At 40.0% G+C, this 25,365-nt stretch overlaps 1 protein-coding gene across 4 annotated transcripts in view; it reads right to left on the minus strand.

Moving 5' to 3' along the window:
- Positions 1-25,365, minus strand: part of LOC140484693 (endoplasmic reticulum aminopeptidase 1-like) — a 97,794-nt gene that overhangs the window by 57,052 nt on the left and 15,377 nt on the right. For all 4 annotated transcript variants that reach the window (XM_072583407.1, XM_072583397.1, XM_072583387.1 and 1 more), the window contains exons 3-7: positions 25,161-25,294; positions 12,317-13,004; positions 5,923-6,061; positions 3,829-3,963; positions 1,800-1,920 (exon numbers count right to left, since the gene is read on the minus strand). In XM_072583407.1, coding sequence (XP_072439508.1) covers positions 1,800-1,920; positions 3,829-3,963; positions 5,923-6,061; positions 12,317-12,843 — 922 coding nt within the window. In that variant the 5' untranslated portion in view covers positions 12,844-13,004; positions 25,161-25,294. The remainder of the gene's footprint in view (positions 1-1,799; positions 1,921-3,828; positions 3,964-5,922; positions 6,062-12,316; positions 13,005-25,160; positions 25,295-25,365) is intronic.

Genomic DNA, 25,365 nt, shown 5'->3' on the forward strand with positions numbered 1-25,365 from the left:
ACTACCTTCCCCCCAGCCCCACACATATCACATTTATCTCGCAGCCCCCTTGGCACACAAGCTTCATTCCTAAGGAAGGGCTTATGTCTGAAACGTCAATTCTCCTGCTCCCCATACTGCCTGACTAGCCGAGGTTTCCAGCACCACATTCTTCATCTTGGAATTCTGAAGTGAATAACTTATCTCCTGACCTCCCAAATTATGTCCATATCTACAAGACAGGAGTGATTGAGTATTCCCACTTGCCTGGATATGTGTGGCTCCAATAACACTCATGAAGCCTGAGACCACCCAGGAAAAAGTAGTCTGCTTGATCAGCACCACATCCACCAACCTAAATTTTATTTCATCATCCAACACTGAAGAGTAACAACAATGTGTACTATGTACAAGATGCATTGCAGGAACTCGCCAAGACTCCTTTGACAGCATTTTCCACTTTGCAACTTTGTAACACCTAGAAGACTAAGGTTAATGGATAAATGGCAGTACCACCACATACAGGTTTCACTCTTAGCCGCACACCATCCTAACTTGAAACAATATTGCCATGCCTTTACTGTCACTGGATATGTCAGTGGCATGGTTAGTTTCTGTTTGTTTCTGAATGTTCCCTCTTTCATTGCAGTTGTTGCTGTTATGCTTCATTTAATAGCTAGCTATAGCATTCAGAAGTTTATTGATAATAGATAGTTTTGAATTTCATATGTAGTTGCAGACATGACCTAATGGTTCTGATTGACCTGTACTGGTAAAAATGTTCCTATTTTAGGAATCATGCTTCGGAATTCTAGTCATGACGAGGCCTGTAAGGGGCAAGCTTGCAGATACATCTGTACTAGATGGAGTGCAAAAATTCAGGAGGTTGGTTTGTCCCCACCTTCTCAAGGAAAATTAGGGACAGGTATAATCAACAATGTTCAAATCTCATGGAAGAATTAAAAGTATCTTAATTGTGCTTCCATTCTTCACCTCTATCCTTAAGATATTTGAAGACACAATCAACTAAAAGTTCTCCTCCAAACCATCCATAAACATGGCTTAGAACTACCTGTGTATCATTGTTTCTTCACTGTCACTAGATCGCAATCCTGGAGCTTTGTTTCAAACAGCTACGTGGATTACAGCAATATAAAGAAGAGGGTGACTCATCTCCACCTTCTCAGGGTAATTAGAGATTGACAATAAAAGCTGATTTGCAAGCAACATCCAAATCCCCAAATTTTTTAAAAACGTGAATACTTTGATTGAAAATTATTTGTATTTAGTTTTATCGTGCAAATCGTAAACTTGCTCCTTACAGGACTCCTCATGACGAGAATTCTAATGCTTTATTCCTAAAATCAAAACAATTTTTACCTTTATCATTGCCACCTTTAGAATTAGTAGAGCACTTTAACTGTCCATTACCACCAGTAGCCAATTAATACTCAGAACTCATTTGAATTTCCTTATGAAAGTGGGAATGTGCAGTGACAAACAGAAACCAATCATGCCTTTGCCCAGCTTTCCCATCCAGATGTAGCATTTGGAAAATAAAAAGGCAAAATTATTACAATACATTTAATTTTTATTATGTTATTTTTAGTGCACTGGCTAGTTTTTAACTAAATTCCTGCTTGGAACTTTCAAAAATAATAATTAGCCAAGTAATATAAGAATTTTAACTACAGATTTAAAAAAAACTTACATTACCCACAAACCAATTTTTTGAAGTAGCACAAAGGAACCTACAAACCAAAATTGATACAAAAACAAAATTACATCCATTAAGTAGTTAATATACTGTTTCGTTTTACCTTGTTTAGGCAGTGGGTATGAAATATTAAAATAGTCTTCATAAAAGTCCAGGAGTCTGACTGCTGCATCAAGTGCAAATGAAGTCTGATTAATCTTGTCTGGGACGGAATACACAGAAATCTATCAGAGAGAAAAATACCAACTTAGTGTTTTCTAACATGTGTCTGGAAATTAGAGTCTGCATCAATTTGTAAGGTATAGCCAATAATTTGTGTCGATATTGTTCCTATAACACTGTTTTTAAAAAAGTGCTTTTGCAAATGGAGAGGAATTCAAATCACTGTCATTGATTTCAGTAAAACAGAGAAGTAGTCAAAATATTCTTTCACAGTTTATCAGTGAATAAGATCATAACTAGGTGCAGGAGTAGTCAATTCAGCCCCCCCAAGACTGCTCCGTCATTTTAATACAACCCTGGCTTATCTCATCTTGGCCTCAACTCCACTTTCCTGCCCACTCTCCATAATCGTTCAACTCATTACGAATTAAAACTCAGTATATCTCCTCCTTTAACTTATTCAATGTCCTGGCATCCACTGCACTCTGAAGTAGTGACTTCTAGTGATTCACAACTCTTTAAGAAAAATAATTTCTCCTCGTCTCTGTTTTCAATCTGCTATTCCATGATCTCTCATTTTAGATTGCCCCATGAGCAAACATCTCTGTAACTACTTTGTCACTCCCTTTTTGCATTTTCTATGCCTCAATTCGATCTCCTCTCATTCTTCTAAACTCCAGAAAATAATCAGCTTAAACGGCTCAATCTCTCTTCATAAAATAAATCCCTTATCTGTGGAATCAATCCAGCAAACCTTCTCTGAACTGCCTCCAATAGAGTTTTGTTCTCCAGTAAGGAGATGAAAATTATCTACAGTACTCCAGGTACAATCTCACTAATGCCTTGTACAGTTGCACCAACAATTCCCTACTTTCGTACTCTATTCCAAATTCCCTTCTATAATTATCAAGCAATGAGTTTATAGTGCTTTGATCTAAGTATAAAAGAACTGAATGTCAGTAAAGAGCTTCAAGGCTTATGGCACTTGAACAATATAGTCCAATAACCAAACAGAAGCACAAATTAAGATAATCAGTCAAGCAAACTCTTTTGTAAGTTGGAAAGGCTATGGGAAAGACCAACAAAAACAAATGAGATGTTCTATCTGGGTAGGATTAAAAAACAAACTGACAAATTCAACAGGTCCCATCTGAATCACTGCATCCAGTTTCAGAGTAACATTTAACATTCCCAGTTAATCATGCTAGTATGGATATTTTATATTCCAAGCCGGATAAGGATGCATGTAATACACACAGACAAACTGTCTCCAAAACAAACATTAATATGCTGGCAATTTTTTTTTATAGAAGTGTTTTACACAAAAAAGTTATTAACACTGGAGTAGAAGAGAAATAAAGAAAATAATATGGAAATTTTAAAACATCTGAACTGGACTTGAAATGTGAATTTCTAATTGATTTGAAACATATTTCCATGATGTTAATGAAAGAATGCAATATCAATATATATATGCAGCCTGGTTAGCTCAGAAACCATGACAGGCGGCACGGTGGCACAGCAGTTAGCACTGCTACCTCACAGTGCCAGAGACCTGGGTTCAATTCCCGCCTCAGGCGACTGACTGTGTGGAGTTTGCACATTCTCCCCGTGTCTGTGTGGGTTTTCTCCAGGTGCTCCGGTTTCCTCCCACAGTCCAAAAATGTGCAGGTTAGGTGGATTGGCCGTAGTGTTAGGCGAAGGGGTAAACGTAGGGGAATGGGTCTAGGTGGGTTACACTTCGGAGGGTCGGTGTGGACTTGTTGGGCCGAAGGGCCTGTTTCCACACTGTAAGTAATCTAATCTAATTTCAAGGCAGCAGATATAATTACGGTTTATCAAGGCAACCAAAGATAGAGCAAATGTCAAATTTGTTCACAGGTACAGCATATGTCATATGATTCAAACAAATACAAGACATAATTACTTAAGATTATTGTACTACTTTAAATTAGGCAATGCTAACTTACCTTAACTCCATGCTTGGTTTCCTTACTGACCCATTTAAAGTCTGCCACGATAAAAGCCACAAGGTATGTGCTCATTTTAACAGTCACAGCAAACTGATCTTCAATGAGTCCGTTGGCTAGTTTAACAGAATTTATCTAAAAAAAACATTAATTTCCCTTAGCAATACTGATTGACAAAGAAAATAATCAATTGACATCCCTTGCTTCCCATAACTTTCTCTCTACTTTTTTATTCTCAGATTGGCAGACAGATCTTAAGATTCTAAGATTAGTTTTGGCAGAAGATTGATGTGAATAGTGCAGTTTCTGTATACATCATCAGTGACCTTGGAATGATCTCAATCCTCTCCATTCCAAATTATTGCTTTTCACTTCTCTCTTCAATCCTCCCCCTTTCCTTATTGTCCCAGATCTTACTTCTTCACATTCATGATCTTCACCTTCCCCTCATCCCAGCACCTAATGACTATGTCAACATCACATTCCTCATCCATTTAATTAATTTGTTGCTTTTTGATAACATCGATTACTAATTAATCCTGTTACATTACACAATACCATCTAGTACAGATGCTCTCTGGTCTATTCCAGAACTTGCTGGTCTAAGAAACTATCTCAAAAGTATTCTACAAACTCCTCAATGAGACTACTGTTTCCAAACTGATTTTTGCAGTTTATGTAGATCTAAAGCACCAGTTATTAATGCTATGTCTTTATTACAAACACGTGTTGTCTTGTTTACTTGTTTATTCATTGTGGTCACCGTTTGGGGACCTGTATATTAGTCCCACAAGTGACTTCCTTCCAAATTGTTCCTCATTTCCACCTAAAGTGATTCTACATCCTGATTTCCAGATCAAAGGTCACCTCTAGATATCTCACCAGTACAACCTTCAATGAGGAGTATTGCCCTTCCACTTATACCTTGCTTCGTATTGTTCTTAAACATCAATACCCCTCAATATTCAGAACCCGATTCTGATCTTCCTATGGTAACATCTCCACAATGATGTTCAGGTCAAATTTTTTTATTTCCAGTTACAGTAATCAAGCCCTATTCAGGCAAAAGATCTCTGCTGACTGATAGACAACTTCTCAGATCAAGAAGTTACCTGTTTAACTAGGCTCTTTTAACTTGCTTCAAATCTTTTAGGTCTAGGGCAGAATCTCACTCTTACTTTAAACTTGAGAAAGAATCACCAGTTGAATTTGCACCTTGAACCAAAAACGTGATATATTCTCTCAGCCTGTCTCACATAGCTGAAGTCTCCCTAACATTGGCTGTGCACCCTTACAGGTAGCCTGTAACTCCATAGTTGCCTTGGAATCAGTGTGGAATTCATTATTCCCTCCAAAGTATTTAGCCTACAAATACCCTAATATTGTGTTCAGATGTAGAAATGTATGAAAATTATTAGGTGATATATATGTCAACCACTTGGAGTTCATGTAATGATGATCTTTTCAATGAATGCGTACTACAAAATGAATTATTACGTTATTGGTTTCAATAACAGATTGTGCAGGGTATTTCTAGACTGCTGCTTCTTTCCTGAACTTGTGCATATCCAGTTCCTGTTTGACCAAGGCTAAGACACAGCATCTGTGATTTAGGTATTACAATGGTCCAATACAAACTAGATGCTTCATGGCCCTTTCTCCTGCAATTATTTAGGACACTTGCAAAACACTATGACTCCTGACAGTGCAGTTCTTCTGTCATGCTAGGCTGCAAGACTGGTGACAAGAAACAGCACAATTCTTGAATGGATCTCTTGGTTCTCACTATGACTGAGATAACTTCTTCATGTGGGGAACTCTCACAACTTGTGTTTGTAGTGGATTCTGGTAGTTCCTCTCCAATAATAATGCACTTCCTTCTACTGATTCGCAACATGTCTGATTTCTCCTTTGCTATCATATGCTAAACCTTTGATGACTCCTTCATTTATTTCACATGTAAAAATGCTTAATTAATAATTCCTCTCAGTGATTTGTGCAAATTTAAGTGGATTAATCTTTAAAAGGATCATGTTCTAATACATTTATAACTGGGACATATTGGTGTCAATATGGAAGCTTAATTATACATACAATGGGCATGTTGGACACAGCAATGTGTCTGGACTCTCTTTGTATTTTGATTGAAAAATTGGCTTTGAAAGCAGGTTCGTCAAAGCATGGAAATGCCATGCGGGCTGCAGTGGGCTCAAACTGGGTGGATGCCAACACACTATAAATAGAAATACAGAAAAACAGTTAACCTTATTTAGGAAATGTTTGCATAATAAAGATAAAATTGTGCACAGCTTGCTCAAAACAGATTGAATTTCTTGTAGCATGACAATGAATAAGCCTCAGTATCTGTGATACTGTGTGCTGTATCACAGAACAGTGATAAGAACATGATCAGATAACTATCAACAATCAATTTTATATTTTAGCAGGAGTGAGGAAATTACTGTTGGTGAAGTTAGCAATAAATATTTGACAAATTTAGGTAGTATTCTTTTAACATCCATTTTGAAAAAGGTATTAAACAATTTACAATGCACTACTTAAAACCTGTTAAAACTGTATGTGATATAACCTTTGAATGTCAAACTGTGTTCCACCAAAATTTCTCACAGCTTGATGAAATAAATATTATTGATCTCATTCCTTGTAGGTGAAGATCTTCAAACTGCCTTCAAGCAAATATTGGTTTTGAATTTAAAAGTAGAGTTAGACTTCCAAATGATCAAAACTGAGTATAACTGATAATTTAAAAATCTACTAGCTAGATTTATGAGGAGTGCAGGAATTAGTAAAGAAATAAGCCACATCATTCCGATTGTGTTGTTCTTGCTGGGGAATGGAGTGCAGAGTTTAAAAGACAGGAGATTGACACCAAATTAAAATGTTCAGTGAGCTAGTGCAGGCACAGTTGGCCAAACAGTTTCCCTCTGTACTGTTGAGTGGCATGGCGATTTGATTCCAGCCTCGGGAGTGAAGTCTATGTGGACTTTGCCCACTCTCCCCATAACTGCGTGGGTTCCATCAGGTACTCTGGTTTCCTCCCACAGTCTAAAGAATTGTAGTTTAGGTGGATTGGCCATACTAAACTGCCCATAGTGTCTAGGGATGTGCAGGCTAGGTGGGTTAGCCACAGGAAATGCAGCATTAGGGTGAGGTGGGTGGGTGGGTCTGAGTGAAATGCTTTGCAGAGGGTTGGTGTGGACTTGATAGACTGAGGGCATGCTTCCGTACTGTACAGGTTGTATGGTTCTATGTAACAATTCTATGATTCAGGTAGGCTATGTTACAGAATTCAAACCTTGAAACGATAACGGTCAGAGAGTCATAGAGATGCACGGAAACAGACCCTTCAGTCCAATTCATTCACGCCGACCAGATATCCCAACTTATTCCAGTCCCATTTGCCAGCACTTAGCCTATATACCTCCAAACCCTTCCTATTCATATACCCATCCAGATGCCTTTTAAATGTTGCAATTGTACTAGCCTTCATCACTTCCTCTGGCAGCTCATTCCACACACTCACCACCCTCTGCGTGAAATAGTTGCCCCATAGGTCTCTTTTATATCTTTCCCCTCTCACCCTAAACCTATGCCCTCTAGTTCTGGACTCCCTCCACCCCAGGGAAAAGACTTTGTCTATTTATCCTATCCATGCACCTTACAATTTTACAAACTTCTCTGAGGTCACCCCTCAGCCTCTGCCGCTCCAGGGAAAATAGCCCTAGCCTATTCAACTTCTCCCTATAGCTCAAATTCTCCAACCCTGGCAACATCCTTGTAAATCTTTTCTGAACCTTTTCAAGTTTCACAATATCCTTCTGAGAGGAAGGAGACCAGAATTGCACACAATATTCCAACAGTGGCCTAACCAATGTCCTGTACATCCACAAGATGACCTTCCAATTCGTATACGCAATACTCTGACCAATAAAGGAAAGCATACCAAATGCCTTCTTCAGTATCCTATCTACCTGTGACTCCACTTTCAAGGAGCTATGAACCTGCATTCTTTGTTCAGCAACACTCCCTAGGACCTTACTATTAAGTGCATAAGTCCTGCTAAAATTTGCTTTTCTGAAATGCAGTCGCTGACACTTATCTAAATTAATCCATCTGCCATGCCTCAATTCAATTGACCCATCTAATCAAGATCCCGTTGTAATCCGAGGTAACCTTCTTCGCTGTCCACTACACCTCCAATTGTCATTTCATCTGCAAACTTACTAACTATACCCCTTGTGCTCACATCCAAATCATTTATATAAATGATGAAAAGTAGTGGACCCAACAGGCCTCTGGTCTGAAAAGCAACCCTCCACCACCACCCTCTGTCTTCTACCTTCGAGCCAGTTCTGTATCCAAATGGCTAGTTCTCTCTATATTCCATGAGATCTAACCTTGCTAACCAGTCTCCCATGGGAAACCTTGTCAAAGGCCTTACTGAAGTCCAGATAGGTCATATCCATGGCTCTGCCCTCATCAATCATCTTTGTTACTTCTTCAAAAAAACTCAATCAAGTTTGTGAGACATGATTCCTCACGCACAAAGCCATGTTGACTATCCGTAATCAGTCCTTGTCTTTCCAAATACATGTACATCCTGACCCTCAGGATTCCCTCCAACAACCTGCCCATCACCAATGTCAGGCTCACCAGTCTACAGATCCCTGGCTTGTCCTTACTACCCTTCTTAAACAGAGGCACCACGTTAGCCAACCTCACTTGTGAGTGTTCATGAGACAAATATCTCAGCAAGGGGCCTCCCACAGAGTTCTAGGGTATACCTGATTAGATTCTGGTGATTTATCCACCTGTATGCATTTCAAGACATCCAGCACATTCTCCTCTGTAATATGGACATATTTCAAGGTGTCGCCAACTATTTCCCTACACTCTGTATCTTCCACGTCCTTCTTCACAGTAAACAATGATGCAAAATACTCATTTCATATCTCCCCCATCTCCTGTAGTTCCATACAAAGGCCACCTTGCTAATCTTTGAGGGGCCCTATTCTCTCCCTAGTTACCCTTTTGTCCTTAATGTATTTGTAAAAAACCCTTGGATTCTCCTCAACCCTATTTCTCATCTCCCCTTGTTGCCCTCCTGATTTCCCTCGTAAGTATACTCCTACTACCTTTATACTCTTTTAAGGATTCACTCGATCTATCCTGTCTATACCTGACATATGCTGCCTTCTTTTTCTTAACCAAACCCTCAATTTCTTTAGTCATCCAGCATTTCCTACACCTACCAGCCTTCCCTTTCAGGTAAAAACAATGACTGCAGATGCTGGAAACCAGATTCTGGATTAGAGTGGTGCTGGAAAAGCACAACAGTTCAAGCAGCATCCGAGGAACAGGAAAATCGACGTTTTGGGCAAAAGCCCTTCATCAGGAATGCAGACAGAGTGCCTGCATGGTGGAGAGATAAATGAGAGGATGTTGGGGGTGGGGAGAAAGTTTTTCTCTGGGTGCTCTGGTTTCCTCCCACAGTCCAACGATGTGCAGGTTAGGTGAATTGGCCATGCTAAGTTGCCTATAGTGCTCAGGAATGTGTAGGTTAGGTGCATTAGACACAATTAAGGGTAGGGTCTGGGTAGGTTACTCTTTGGAGGGTTGGTGTGGACTTGCTGGGCCATAGGGCCTGTTTCCACACTGTAGGAACTTTTTAAAAATTCTTCTAAAAAAGTTGGAATGGGCAAGCGCTCTCAGCAGCAGAAACCCGTGAGAAGAATAAGGACAGACAAAGTTATCATCAATATTGTCTGAAATTTTCTAAGTCCATTGAGACTTGAGGCAGAGGAGAGAGGGTACCAAAAATCAAAACAAATGGGCAGAGCCAGAAATCTGATCTCTTCACATTGAGAAACTGAGTAGTCTGGCACCCAGTGAGATTTGGCAATTTCTCAATAGAAGAAACCAAGCATGCATCCATCAAAGACATGGCTGCACTCAAGGCCTGAGTGGACTCCTTCATCCTCTGCACTTGTTCACGTAAGACCTCGAAACTCCACCAGATGCTCCCAACTAACTCTGTAGCCAGAGCATTTGTCATGTTGCCACTAACTCCAGAAGCCCTGTCATCAGCCTAAACTTATCATGAAGGGCTTTTGTTTGAAACATCAATTTTCCTGCTCCTCGGATGCTGCCTGACCTGCTGTGCTTTTCCAGCACCACTCCAATCTAAACTTATCATCAGCCTGGCATCCCACAGACCTCTGAACATCAGTATCCTTGGCTGTCTCAGGCTCTGTTAGCTCCCCAGGTGCTGTTCCATCTGGGTTGTGAACCTAAATCAAGGCCTTCACCTTATGGGGTTCTCTCATCCTCACATATGGTCAGCAGTAGAAAGTGGAAATAGGTTAACAGTGTCAGAGTGAATGAAGCTGAAGATTGGAAACTGTCCGATCAGAAGTTGAGACAGGAGGGTCTCAAAGGATAAAGTTTCAGACTTCAAAAATTAGATTGTCATTGGTATTGAAAGTAAAAAGGGAAAGACACTAGAGAGGGTGGAATTGGTCCAAAAAGAGATTCAAATGAAATCGACAGACCAATACCAATAATGGCAATCTTGACACCAATGGAATTTCAGAGCTAGAATACTCTCCAATGCAACTACATTTTCAATTCCCTTCCCTCTTAGGTACTTAGGGTAGTTTTCTTTAGCTGTAACTAGTACCCCGACTGGATGCTGTAAATTGAAGTTTACATCTCACATAGACACCGTGCTTAAAAAGGCTTTTAGCATGCCTGCCTTCATTGTTCAGTCCTTTCAGTATATGAGTTCGGAAGTCATGTTGAGGTTGTACAGAACATTGATGAGGTCTCTCCTGGAATACTGCATCCAGTTCTGGTCACCCAGTTATTGAAATAATATTATCAAGCTGGAGAGGGTTCAGAAGACAGTTACCAGGATGTTGTCAGGTATGTAAGCTTTGGGTTATAAAGAAAGGCTGGATAAGCCTATTTCCATTTCTAATGCTGACCATATGTGAGGATGAGAGAACACCATAAGGTGAAGGCCTAGATTTAGGTTCACAACCCAGATGGAACAGCACCTGGGGAGTTAACATAGCCAAGGATACTGATGTTCAGAAGTCTGTGAGATGCCAGGCTGATGATAAGCTTAGGCTAATGACAGGGCTTCTGGACTTAGTGGCAACATGACAAATGCTGTTGCTACGGAGTTAGTTGGGAGCATCTGGTGGAGTTTTAAGATCTTACGTGAACAAGTGCAAAGGATGAAGGAGTCTAGTCACTGGAATGTAAGAAGTTGAGATAGAAGTTTATAAAAAATGAGAGGTACAGATAGAGTTAATGGTAGTTATCTTTTCCCTGAGGTGGGGAATTTCAAGACTGAGGGCACATTTTTAAAGTGAGAGAAGAGAGATTTTAAAAAAAACACAGGAGGCAAATTCTTTACACAGAGGGTGGTTTGCATGTGGACTGAACTTCCTGAGCAAGTGGTGGATACGGGTACAATCACAACATTTAAAAGACATTTGGATAGATACCTGAATTGGGAAAGGTTTGGAGGGATATGGACCAAGAGCAGGCAGGTGAGAAGAGTTTAGTATGGGATCATGTTCGGCATGGATTGGTTGGCCTAAAAGGTCTGTTTCCGCGTTGTATGACTCAATGACACACACGGAAGAAAGAATTACTTAGCAGTGGATGACATAAGGAGTAAATTCCTATAATGGCTCTTGTGACACTACAAAAATATCAGGAATGCTGTAAAAGATCAGTGAAAAGATCCACTAAACATTGGATCCACTTTCAGTAAACGTTGTGTTTAAAGTGTTTAGTGCATCTTTTACTGAAATTGATCAGATGAATCCCATGGAAATTTATCCTCAAAATCTGAAACCTTTAGGTCTGAAGAACAGCATTTACAAAGTTTACTGGTAAAGATTTTTACTCCAAAGACTAAAAAGTAAATTTTTAAGGCATTATTCAAATAACATAGTTCTGCAGCACTTAGTTTGAAACCATAATTTTCTTTGCTAATATAATTTGTCTGCAAAGTTCAGTGCATTGTTTGCAAGAATAGTCTTGGACTATTTGGACAACTGCTCATTAGGAAGTTAAACACTAATGAAGACTAGTGGTCAGATGGTTTCCATACTTTAATTTCTCTGCAATTATGTAAAACAACCTAAAACTTATTAAATCAGTATTTGTATGATCAAATCAACATCATGAATAAAGCTACTTGAGACAAAATAAAAATAGAGATTACCAGGAATACAAAGTAATTCTGATAGCCACTGAAACACAAGGAAATTTGGCTTCTAAGCTTGAGTTCATTTGGTCGACTGGTTATTAAATGTCTCAATCTGAAATGTTAACCACCTAATTATTTTTCAGTTGTTAAACTTTCTTTACGTGTTTTCAACATTTTCTGCATTATTTCTAAATTCCAAAGCATTTTTCTTTTATTGCATTGGAAAATTCTGTATTTTACCTTATTTCACCATCTTGTTTTTTAAAAGTGCTCTTGTAAAAGCCATGGAAGCTTTCTGACAGATTGGCAATGTAGTCAATATTAATCAAGTACATGTTTCCAGAGGACAAGGGTACATCCGCCTGAAGTGCAAGCTGCTCAAATGGTGGGTATTCCAAAATTTCCAAGTCACTTTCCAAACCAGTTGTTCCATTATTTTCCACTGGTATGACTGTTGCCTTGATGATTTCCAGGTTTTTGCTGTGTAAAATTATAGAGTTGGTATCTGATTCAATGAAAACTTCAATTCTCACAGATGCAGAAAAATTCAATGTGGTCAAGTTTGGTTGGATAACCAGGTCATATTGCACTGGGACAACGGTTTTAGGCAATCTTATCTTGTTCCAGGGATACATCCGACCATCTGATGTGAATGGGAAATCTGATGCTTCCTTACTGTTATGGTCACTTTGTAAGGCATCCGTTGTTGAAAGGGTGATGATAGCTGTAAGAAATCCTATCAATTTTAAATATCCAGTGGTTGCCATCTGGACATCAGTTCTTGTGGTGCTGTTGCTTTGAGGTGTATAAAATAATTGTAATTTTTCTGTGTCATTCAGAATAGTTTCAGTTCTAAATCAAATTGTTCCTCCTTTAATATTTTTTCAGTTGTAAATAAAACATCGAACATACTCAAAACAGCGACAACCTAGATGAAGAAAAATAACCATCAATACATTAATTTGCAATTAACTGTACGTCACATCTTTGTACTGACAATATGCAAATAAGAACATAGGACCTGAAGTAGGTCATTCGGACCCTTCAGCTGATTCATCCTTTCAAGTAAATCCCAATTCCATTTAATTAGAATGATCGAGTTTTAAGAACGAAAACTAATCTGATCTGAAACTTCTCAGTGACTGCAATATTAACAAGCAATACCTTGAACAGAATTAGAAAATACTGGAGAAGTTCAGGAGACCTAGCAGCTTCTATGGAGACACAGAGTTAACATTTTGAATCTAACATGATTCTTCTTCAGATTTCAGAAAAAAATCATACTGGACCCAAAATGTTAACTCATTTTCTCTCTCCACATCTACTGCCAGACCTGCTGAGTTTCTTCAGCCTTTTCTATGTTTGCTTCAGATTTTCATCATCGACAGTATTTGGATTTTAAGGCAAATAATAATTGTTTACAGACTTCATATCTTAATTCAAAGTTGACGGTGCTCAAAGATTCAAATTGTTCAATTTATTCAATAATGTCATTTTGATAAGACAGATCAATGATTAAAATAGCTAACTTCCAAAAATGGGTGTAAGGATCACAATGCATGAATAATCTACATCTACTGTTTCCAATGTGGGCAGCATACAAAATTTATGCTAAAGACTTACTTATTACCTAAAGAGATTAGAGAAACTAACAAGTTCATGTTAACCTAGGTCAATTAAAGTCAGTATGCACTGTGGCTGATACAGATGCTGGAACTCATTAAAAGTAGTTTTCACCTAGAAAAGAGTGTCACACATGGCAAAGCATGAACTCCAAGATTATATGACATTGCACTGTGGGCATGGGTCCAAGAGGTGCAGTGGGGAACTTAAATGATCCATCCATAGTGGAGCAGAAGGGACTTCTATAAACTTTGCAAAGGCACTCACTCATACAATCAGCCAACAATTCAGATGCTGACCACGCACATAAAGATTACTGTAAAGGCAAGATCTGCTGTGTGACACTAAGCATAGGACAAGAATAACACAGATGCCAAATTGCCAGAGAAAGGGCATACATAAACTCTGCTAATTGAGGCTCAGATGAGCATTTTGATAGGCTACAGCAGAATACGGATAGGTATGCACAATGAAATGTACGGTGAATTGGTTTGTGCAGAATCCTTGAAACCAGTACAAGGTCTGACAATATTTGCCCCAACATTCCCAATAGAATTCAGTAACTTTAAACAACTCTGAAAACCACCAAAAACTTCAATCAGCAACTAATCAGAAAAGCTGATGGGCTTTATTGGTTCTCCTGGTATCCATCCTGCTAGTGTAAGCATGTTCAGCTGCACAGGTTTAAGAGATTCCTTCAGTTGGACTTCTGAATTCCAAAATGATAGAACTGGTATCAAATCAGAGTTGTATGTTCAATAGCTGACCGTATGTGCAATTTTAGAGACAAAACAGCACCATACTGCAGAAAAAAACCTACAGGATTGCATTTCACAGCCCACACATTTGTTAATACTCACTCAATTTATTATTTCAATGTAAATTGAGATATAATTTAAAATAAATTAATACAGTGGATTGTACTATACAATATTGTGAAATATTGATTTTGAATATGAATCTCAGTTTCATCCTAAATTTGTTGAAGATATATGTCACATTGTACAACACTGAATTATACAAACCGATACAATTCAAGGTTTTAACCTTTCAATTAAATATTCAATTAAATAATGTCAGTCAGGTTAACAATGGAGGCATGATCACTTAAGTACAGTGTATCCACCAAGTCAGCAAGGAAAGTGATCAAGCTTGCTATTCCTAATCATCAAAGCCCAGTGAAAATGTGGAAATGAATGGAAATCAGCTTAGCAAAGTCAAACGTTCCCACCCCTCCTGAAAGCCACCTAATAAAGCCTGTCAGGTTTCCAGCAGGGCAGGGTACCTTGTTGTCAGGTACTCTGTCAAAGTTCTGAATCAGGAAGGGAGAGGGCCAATAAAAGCCACTGCCATCATCTCTCCACAATCCCCTCTTCATGACCTCTAGCCTGCTCTCGATCACATGTGCTCAGTGCGCAAGCAACTATTCCCAGAGACATCCTCTGAGGTTGACAAGCAACTGTTACTGCTCTTTATGGTATTGATGGTATTGGAGAGCTGGAGGCTTCTGATTGACTAGTAGCTCTCAGCAGGTGGGATTTCCACTTCTGTGGGGTCCAAAATTCGGGGAAAGTCCAGCATTTGCCTTTTAAGTGTCTGAAAGGTAGTTAACCTGGTTGGGCCTCTCCTGTGGAAGTGATACAGGATTCTCATCAATTCTCTAACTGATGGTTGAGACCCCTTTGCCATATTAGATTAATGTAGATGATACGGTGGAATGGGTAGTTGTAATTTCAGAGATTAATGCAACATACCAATGGCGATACTAAAGAGTACAGAGTTCATTAACTGAAAACAAGGAGAAAAAAAATAAAGAAACAGTAGGGGAAATAAACATTTTTCACGGAACTTGGAGGCAAGATGGGAATAGAACTGGTAAATCTTCTCTTTCTCCATTTGAAAAGTTTAAAATTCAGTAGCCTAGTAAAAAGGTTAATAAGGTAGCTGTCTAATAAGGTAAGGTGTTAATAAGGTAAAGTGACTGAAAAACAGTTATCAGTTATCAATTACCCAAAGACTGAATAAGGCCTTAATATGTGTTAGCTTCTATTGAAGCTTAATAGGGTGAAACATTTCAACTCAGCTTAGCTCATTTTAAAAGGGTCTGTTGAAAGTGCACAGTGAGCTTCACGTGGTCAGGAAGGAGGGAACACATCTGGAGTGAGACACATCCCGATTGAGTATATAGTTTGGGAATCTGGAGGCAATGTGGGAATTCGATGTAGAGGGGAAACATGGTGCTTTTTGCTTGCATTTTTTGGCTAATTGTTTGCAAGGTGGTTTTTTAAACAGGATAAATTGCAGCCCAGCACAAAACAGTGACAACACTGGTAAAGCACAAGTTTATTGGTTGGTGATATTAATTTGACCATCCATTATAGGTTACTTCCAGATTGAAGGCAAATATGGGAAATATGTTACAGGCTACAAATTGGAAGACCAGTACAAAACATTTTAAAAACATATTAAAAACTAAGTAATTAAACAGAGATGTCAAGCTAGGAAATGTGTTTGTTGTATCTGCATGACATGGAGCTGGTGGACTCCATTGTGGGTCATAGAGTCATACAGCATGAAAAGTAGTCCACTGGTCCAACGAGTCCACATCAATTACATTCCCAAACTAAACTAATCCCACCTGCCCACATTTGGCCCATATCCCTTCAAACCATTCCTATTCATGTATTTATCCAAAAGTCTTTTAAACATTGTAACTGTACCTACATCCACCACTTCCTCTAGCAGTTCATTCCACACACTAACAAGTCTCTGTGTAAAAAGGTTGACCCTCACATCTTTTTTAAATCTTTCTCCTGTCATCTTAAAAAATATGCCCACTAGTTTTGAACTCCACATCTTAGGGAAAAGACCTTTGTTATTAACCTTATCTGTGCTCCTCATGATTTTATAAACCTCTTTAAAAGGTCACCTCTCAACCTCCTACACTCCAGTGAAAGAAATCCTGGCCTACTTTTATAACTCAAACCCTCCATTTCCCCCAACATCCTGGTAAATCTTTTCTGAACCCTCTCCAGTTTATTAACATCCTTCCGATCATAGGGTGATCAATACTGGTCACAGTCATCCAGAAGAGACCTCACCAACATTATATACAACCTCAATATGAAGTCCCAACTCCTATACTTAAAAGGTCTGAGAAATTAAGGCTAGTGTGCTAAATGTCTTTTTAGCCACCAAAATGTAATGCAAATTTCAAAGCATTATGTACTTATGTCCCTAGGTCCCTCCATTCTGTAACACTACCCAGGGTCCTACCATTAACTATTTAAGTGCTTCCCTTGATTGTTTTACCAAAATGCAATACCTCACATTTATCCAAATTAAACTCCATCTGCCAATCCTCAGGCCATTGACCAAGATCACTTTGCAATCTTAGATAACTTCTTCACTGTCCACTGTACCACCAATTTTGGTGTCATCCACAAACTTACTAACCACATCTGCAGCAAGTGTTGGTTCATTGAGGAACTTTGACTCAGAGCTGATGATATGTGTCTGGGCTTTGAACACTGCCACACATTAGGGAGGGGGAGAGTTACCTGGATATTGTTTCAGGAGGCAGTCAAACCCCTGACATCAACTATCTTGAATTCTGCCAGAGGCAGAAGGATGTGACTCAGGGCGAGGCAGGTAGAGAGCTCAAGAAGATAGAGCTGAAGGATCCTCAGCCCTTGAACTTGTCTAACCAGTTTGAGTTTCTTGCTCCCTGTGTAGATGAGAGTGGGTAGTAAAGAGGATTGCACCTTGGTACAGAGAGTTATTCAAAAGGGGGCAGTAAAGACAAATGCAGTTGTAATCATGATAGTATAATCAGGGAGATGGGCACTGTTCTCCATGGCCAGGATCAAGAGTCCAAAGTCTGCATTGCCTGCCTAGTGCTCCGATTCATGATCTCTCATCTGAGGAAGTGGGAAGTTGGAGTGGGAAGAGAAAGATCCAGTGCCGTAGTCCACATAGATATCAATGATATGGACAGAAAGGGGTAAGAGGGAGTATGAGCAGCTAGGGACTAAATTAAAAAGCAGAACCAAAAATGTTATAATTTCCAGATTACCACCCGACACATGAGCAAATTGGCACAGGGACAAGAAGATTAGAGAGGTAAATACCTTGGTCAAAGATTGGTCTGGGAGAAATAGGTTCATGGGGCGTTGCCATCAGTATTGGGGAAGGAGGGAGTGGTTCCAATGGGACAGGCTCCACCTGAATTATGCTGGGACCAGAGTCCTGGTGAACCTCATAACCCAGGCTGTGGATAGAGTTTAAATTAAATAGTGGAGGAGTAAGTTCAGTTGCATGGAAACTTTTGGACAAAGTTAAGATGTATTAGACGATTGGTTTTGCGGGGCTCAGCAGAAATTAAAGTTTCCAGAACAATTAATAAGACAGAGAGTATGCAAAGTGTCAGGAATCTAACTTGAAGCAGAGCAGGTAAAGGGGTCAGTCAACACAGGACTGACGGTGTTAAATGCATGCAGTATATGAAACAAGGTAAGTGAGCTTGGAGCACAGATTGAAATTGGCAGATACAATGTTGCATGTATCATAGAGAAGTGGCAAGGGGATCAAGGTAAACTAAATATCGAAGGTTGCACATCCTATCAAAAGGATACAGAGGGGGTAGGATTGTCTTATGAGTAAGAAATGAAATCAAGTCAACAGCAAGAAGTGATAATAGTGTCAGAACGCACAGATCTGTGTGAGAAAAGTTGAGGAACTGTTGAGGAAAAAAAGCCTTGATGGGAGTTATGTACAGGCCTTCTAGCAGTAGTCAGGATGTGGGGAAGAAAGTAAATTGGGAAAGAGAAAATGCACGTCAGAAAGACAATATTACAATATGCAGGTGGACTGGGAAAAATCAGCTGGTAGCAGATCTCAAAAGGAATACCTAGTATGGTGATGCAATGTCTGAAAACTTATGTCCAGAATTTGTGAAGTGACTACAAAATGTTTGTTTTTGGAACAGCTTGTTGTTGAGTCAACTAGGCAACAGGCAATTCTGGATTTACTTATATACATGTGGGCGGCACAGTGGCTCAGTGGCAGCCTCACAGCGCCAAGGATCCAGGTTTGATTCCTGCCTCGGGTGACTGTCTGTGTGGAGTTTGCACATTGTCCCTGTATCTGCCTGGGTGGCCGCCAGTTTCCTCAATCCAAAGATCTGCAGGTCAGTTGATTTGGCCATGCTAAATTGCCCATAGTCAGAGGGAGATGGGTCTGGGCGGGTTGCTCTTTGAAGGGTCAGTGTGGACTTGTTGGGTCAATTGGCCTGTTTCCACACTGTAGGGATTCTAATCTGATCTAATCTAATGAGGCAGATTTGATTAGAGAGCATAAAGTGATGGAAGGTCTTGGAGGCAGTGACCATAACATAATAGAATTTACCTTTCAGTCTGAGAGGGTGAAGTTCGAATCAAATGTAACAGTATTACATCTGAGTAAAGGTCACTGCAAAGACATGAGGGAGGAGCAGGCCAGAGTTGATTGGAAGGGTAGATTAGCAGGGAAGACAGTAGACCAGCAATGACAGAGGTTTCTGGGGTTAATTCAGGAGGCACAGCAGAAATTCATCCCGAGAAAAAAGAAACATACTAAGGGGTCAAATCGACTATGGCTGACAAGGAAATCAGAAACAGTAAAAAGCAAAACAAGAAGCATACAGAGTGGTGAAGGTTAGTAGGTAGCCACAGGGATCAGGAAGCCTTTAAAAACCAACAGAGATTAATGAAACAAAAAAGAGAAGTTGAAATATGAGAGTAAGCTAGTTGGTAATATAAAAAACATAAGGATTGCGAGATGTTTTTTTGAAAAAATATTGAGAGGCAAGAGTGGACATTGGACCACTGGAAAATGAGGCTGGAGAAGTAGTAATGGGAAAAGGGGCATGGATAGCATAAATAGACAAAGTCTTTTCGCTGGGATTGGGGAGACCAGAACTAGACGGCATAGGTTTAGGGTGAGAGGGGAAAGATATAAAAGAGACCTAAGGGGTAACGTTTTCACACAGAGGGTGGTATGTGTATGGAATGAGCTGCCAGAGGAAATGGTGGAGGCTGGTACAATTGCAACATTTAAAAGGCATTTGGATGGGTATATGAATAGGAAGGGTTTGGAGGGATATGGGCCGGGTGCTGGCAGGTGAGACTAGACTGGGTTTGGATAACTGATCGGCATTGACAGGTTGGACCGAAGGGTCTGTTTCCGTGCTGTACATCTCTATGACCCTATGACAGGGAACTGAATACAGGTAGTATTCAGTTCTGGGATAATGTGCGTTTTGGCAGAGCAATTTGGCTGAAGAATTAGGAAATGGTATTTTGGAGAACGTTTACTTCCACTGGCAAAAGCGTGATTCCAGTGAGGATCGGTTCATGTGTTTCGTTCTGCACATGTGCCAATATACACACCAAAACTGCCATGCCATCCTGCGCATGTGTCACTGCCTGCGCTGGTCTTCATGCTGTTCTGCTCATGTGCGGATGTTAACTGCCGATAGAGCAGCTTTCTGTGAGAGAGATTTCTTACATTTTTTAAATGTATTATGTTAAATATATTTTTGTTTTGTTAATAAATAGGATTGTAACCTTTATTCAAACTGTGCTATACTATGTACTGTATTAGACTTTTGGGTGATTTTTGAGCAATTGTGAGTGATTTATTTTGCTGGTTTGCCCCTAACCCCACTTTTCCTCTTGGCTCCATTATTTCTATGAACCGATTTTCTATTAAGCATGTTTCATTGGACGCAACTATGACATTATAGGAGAACTACCTCCAGGTAATTTGCATCGTTTTCACAGTGGAGGATACCAATAGCATACCAGAACTTCAAGAGACTCAGGGGACAGAGATGAGTGGAGTGGCCATCATGAAAGGAGAAGGTACAGGGGAAGCTGAAAGGTCTGAAGGTGGATAAATCTTCTGGACCAACTGGACTATGCCTCAGAGTTCTGAAGGAAGTAGCTGAGGGGATTGTGGAGGCATTGGTGTTGATCTTTCAGGAATCACTGGAATCAGGGAGGCTCCCAGAGGACTGGAAAATGACTAACGTGAAACTCCTGTTTAAGAAGAGATAGAGGCAGAAGACAGGGAACTATCGGCCAGTTAGCCTGACCTTGGTCATTGGTAAAATTTCAGTAAGCATTATTAAGGATGAGATTGCAGACTACTTGGAAGGCATGGTATAAAAAACGGATTAGTCAGTGGAAGGTCATGCCCACCCTTTGAGGAAATAAAGAGCAAGAGACAAAGGAGAGTCAGTGGACATGATCTATTTGGCCCTTGACAAGGTACCACACAGGAAGCCGATAAATAAGGTAAGACCCCATATATTAGGTGCAAGCTACCGGCAATGGATAGAGGATTGGCTGACTGGGAAAACGCAGCGAATCGGGATAAAGGGGTCTTTTTGCAGGATAGAAACTAGTGGAATCCCGCAGGGGTCAATGTCGGGACTATAACTATTCACACCATACATTATCAATCTGGGCATAGGAACTGAGGGCATTTTACCAAGTTTACAGAAGACACAAAGATAGGTCGAGGGGCCAGTAATGTTGAGGGAGCGGGAAGCTGCAGAACTTCGACTAGGAGAGTGTGCAAAGAAGTGGCAAAGTGTGAGGTCATACATTTTGGTAAAAAGAGGAGATATATATTATTTTCTAAACAGAAACCTCAAGTGCAAAGGGACTTGGGAGTCCTCATTCAAGATTTTCTTAAAGTTAACATGCAGGTTCAGTTGGCAGTTAGGAATGCAATTGCAATGTTAGCATTCAAGAAGGCTAGAACACAAGAGCAGAGATGTGACTACTGAGGCTGTAGAAGGTTCAGGTCAGAATCACATTTGGAATATTGTGTGCCATTATGTACCCATATCTAAGGAAGGAGGTGCTAACATTGGAGAGAGCCCAGGGAGGCTTACGGAGGTATAGGGTTGAACGGTTTGTCATATGAGGAGCTGTTGAGAACTCTAAGTATGTACTTGCTAGAGTTTAGAAGGATGAGGGGGATCTGATTTTAAAAAAAACTTACAGAATACCAAGAGGCCTGGATGGAATGGATATGCAGAAGATGTTTCCACTAGTAAGGGAGACTAATACCCAAGGGCACTGCCTCAGTGTATAGGGATAACGCTTTAGAACTGAGATGAGGAATTCCTTCAGCATGAGGGGATTAATCTATGTAACACATTGCTGTAGAACAGTCTGGAGGTCAAGTCATTCAGCATATTTAAGACAGATAGATAGATTATTGATTAGTAAGGGGATCAAAGATGATGGGGAAAAGTTATGATTGAATAGCAGAGCAGACTTAATTGGCCAAATAGGCTAATTCTGTTCCTATATCTTATAGTCTACATTGTGATAAACAGAAAATTGATTTTGTTTTAAACCTATACTCCTTACTTGCCATGCTTGGAAAATCCCTGGGTAAATTAATGCACATTGGCTTCTACATTATTGCTGGCTTACAATTAATTCTCAGCTCTGCTATACAAATTGAACTGTTTTTCATGAATTTTGACCTTATTGGTGAGTGGGATTGCAAACCAGAGAACAATTTGATTATAAAAGTTTACATTTATAAAAATAATAAAATTTCAAGCATTGGTACTGTATGATCTATCAAGGCTACCAATTTTACATTGTTGTGTTCAATAAACCAAAAGCCAACAAGTGCCACAAGCGCATGGCCTCTTTTGTTGTGTTTCAGGTTTGACCTTACAGAGTACATTATGGCGGCACTGTTGTGTTTCATGTTCAATTAACTCTTCTTTAACATTTAACATATCATGCAGGTCTTCTATAACAATCTAACACTTCCTTAAACATTACACTGGAGCAGCAACACAAAAAGGTTAGAAAGTATCTTGTGAACAAGACATAAACATTTTGCAGATGAACATAGATTGAGTGGGCAAAAATCTGGCAATAGAGTATAATTTGGAAAAATGTGAAGTTGTTCACTTAGCGGGAAAAATGAAAAGACATGTTACTTCAATGGATAACAACTGTAAAATGCCAAGTCGAGGAATTTATGAGTTCTCATAAGAATGTCAAAAAGTTAGAATGCAGGTACATCATGTAATTAAAGTGGCTAATGGGATGCTAACCTCGAATGACAAAAAGAAATCAACAAAACAAAATTATGCTTCAGTTGTACAGGGCACTGGTAAGACCACAACTCAATTACTGTGTGCAGTTTGCTTCTTATTTAAAGCGAGGTGTAAATGTATTGGAAGCGTTTCACAGGAGTTTTACTAGAGTACCTGGAGTGAATGGGTTGTCTTATGAGGATAGGTTGTACATGATGAGCTTGTTTCCACTGAACTTCCTACTTTGGGGCGGCATGGGGGCACAAGTGGTTAGTACGGCTGCCTCACTACACCAGGGACCTGGGTTCAATTCCAGCATTGTGTGATTGTGCAGAGTTTACATGTTCTCTCCCATCTGCATGGGTTTCCTACCGCAATCCAAAATTGTGCAAGCCAAGTGGATAATACTCATGATAAACGTGGGGTGATAGAGTGGCTCTGGATGGGATATCTTTCAGAGGGTTGGTGCAGGCTCGATGGGCTGAATGGTCTCTATCTGCACTGTTAGGATTCTATTCTATGATTCTACTGCATTTTAAAAGATGGTTGACTTGACTGACATGCATAAGATTCTGAACAGTTTTGACAAGATGGACATCAAAAGAATGTTTCCTCTTGAGGATCAGTTCAAAACTTGGATACAATGTTTAAAAATAAGGGATGACTTTTTTTTAGAACGGATGAAGAGATTTGTTTCCCTCAGAATGTTTTGTGGTTTTGGAACTCTGCCTCAGAAGGCAGTAGAAGCAGGGTCATTAAATCTTTCTAAGGCAGAGGTCGGTATATTCTGTTAGGAAAGAGTATCAAAGGTTATGAGGAGTGAATGGGAATGTGGAGTTTGAACATAAACTGGTCAGCTATGTGCAACAAACAGGCTCAGGGAGCAAAAGGTCTAGTTCTGTTCCAACTTCATATCTTCATGTATAGAGGCCCTGAAGTTGAGGATGAAAACACAACAGAGTTGCTATCACCAACTGAATAAAGCACGCACACATCTTTAAAACAAACCATAAGACAACACAGTTTCATGAACTAAGAACATGTATCAGGAATATCAGGAAATGAATGATTTGAAGCCGAGAAAGTAAATAATGGATCTCATAGCACACAAATTCCACAATGTCCCGTGCACCAAGATTTGTTCAGGATCTGATAAGGATAAAATATTACCTCGAAACAAGTTGCATTTATGGAGCTTTAACACAGGAAAGCATCCCAAGGTATTTCACGGAAGATGAAGCAGACCAAAAATTAGCTTCAAAGAAAAAATATTAGGACACTATATTAAGCGAATAGTTGAACAGTACTGAGATTGAGAGGTTGAGAGAAGGAATTCCAGAATTTAGCTTGAGACAGGTTGAAGCACAACTGCTGCTGGTGAGTTGGCAGCAGTCAGGAAAAAGCAGGAATTGGAGGAAGGCAGAGATCTTTGGATCGGGGGTATGGAGAAGATGTATCGAGGATGAAGTTAAAGATAGTAAGGAATCTGAACACACAGAGACAAGGACTTAAAACTGTACATTCAAAGTGTTGGTGGATCCAAAACTAAAGGGGCAGCATGGTGGTGCAGTAGTTAACACTGCTGCCTCACAGCACCAAAATCCCAGGTTTGATTCCAGCCTCAGGTGTCTGTCTGTGTGGAGGTTACACATTCTCCCCATGTCTGTGTGGGTGTGCTCTGATTTCCTCCCACAGGCCAGGTGAATTGGCCATGCTAAATTGCCTATAGTGTTAGGTGCATTAGTCACAGGGAAGACGGGTCTGCGTGAGTTACCCTTTGAGGGTTGGTTGGGCCGAAGAGCCTGTTTCCGCACTGTAGGTAATCTAATAACACAAGTGATTTTTTAAATGATACACCCCTTGACTTTTGAACAGAAACTTCAAACACAATAGTAGTTCTATTAAAAAAAACAATATGGAGTTTCTCATTCAATTCTTCTTCCACATTAGGTATTATAAATGAGTAGCTGTAGACACGAAAATGAGTTAATTCTGCCTGTGAGGGAGAAGCAGCCACATGTCGACCGTGTTTTAGGATTTTATTTCAAATTATCCAGCGACAGAAATTGATTGATTGAGGGAAATTCCATTCGACTACGCGGGCTACTCTGAGGTCACCCACACAGGGTCAACATCGGTCTCCTGAGCGGGGTAGCTTGCCCTGGTGCCTGGAATCGTTGCCAAGGGTGTGGAGTAGCTGCAGCTCTGAGTGGAAGAGGCAGTGGGATAGGGCCGCACAGTGTTCCTCCAGCCCAGCCCAGTCCCGCCGGCCGTGGTCACACATCCAAATGCAGATTCACTTTGAACGTGCTGCCCTCCACCCAATTGTACAACTTTTAACTTTACCTTTAGCAACAAAGCGGTATCCTCGGGCGGATGGACGGAAGACCTTATATTTGTGCAGTGCCTCCGATCCTGTTGATTCTCGGCCTCATCAGAAGTGAAAGTGAAAATGCAAGACTCGCGAATACTCCTTTGGACTGTGGGAGATAACATTGTTCGATTGAACGTTACTGTACAGCGTGTTGTAATATACATTATTCATTTGTAA

This window comes from Chiloscyllium punctatum, chromosome 2, assembly GCF_047496795.1.
Source record: "Chiloscyllium punctatum isolate Juve2018m chromosome 2, sChiPun1.3, whole genome shotgun sequence".
In the NCBI taxonomy this organism is placed as follows: domain Eukaryota; kingdom Metazoa; phylum Chordata; class Chondrichthyes; order Orectolobiformes; family Hemiscylliidae; genus Chiloscyllium; species Chiloscyllium punctatum.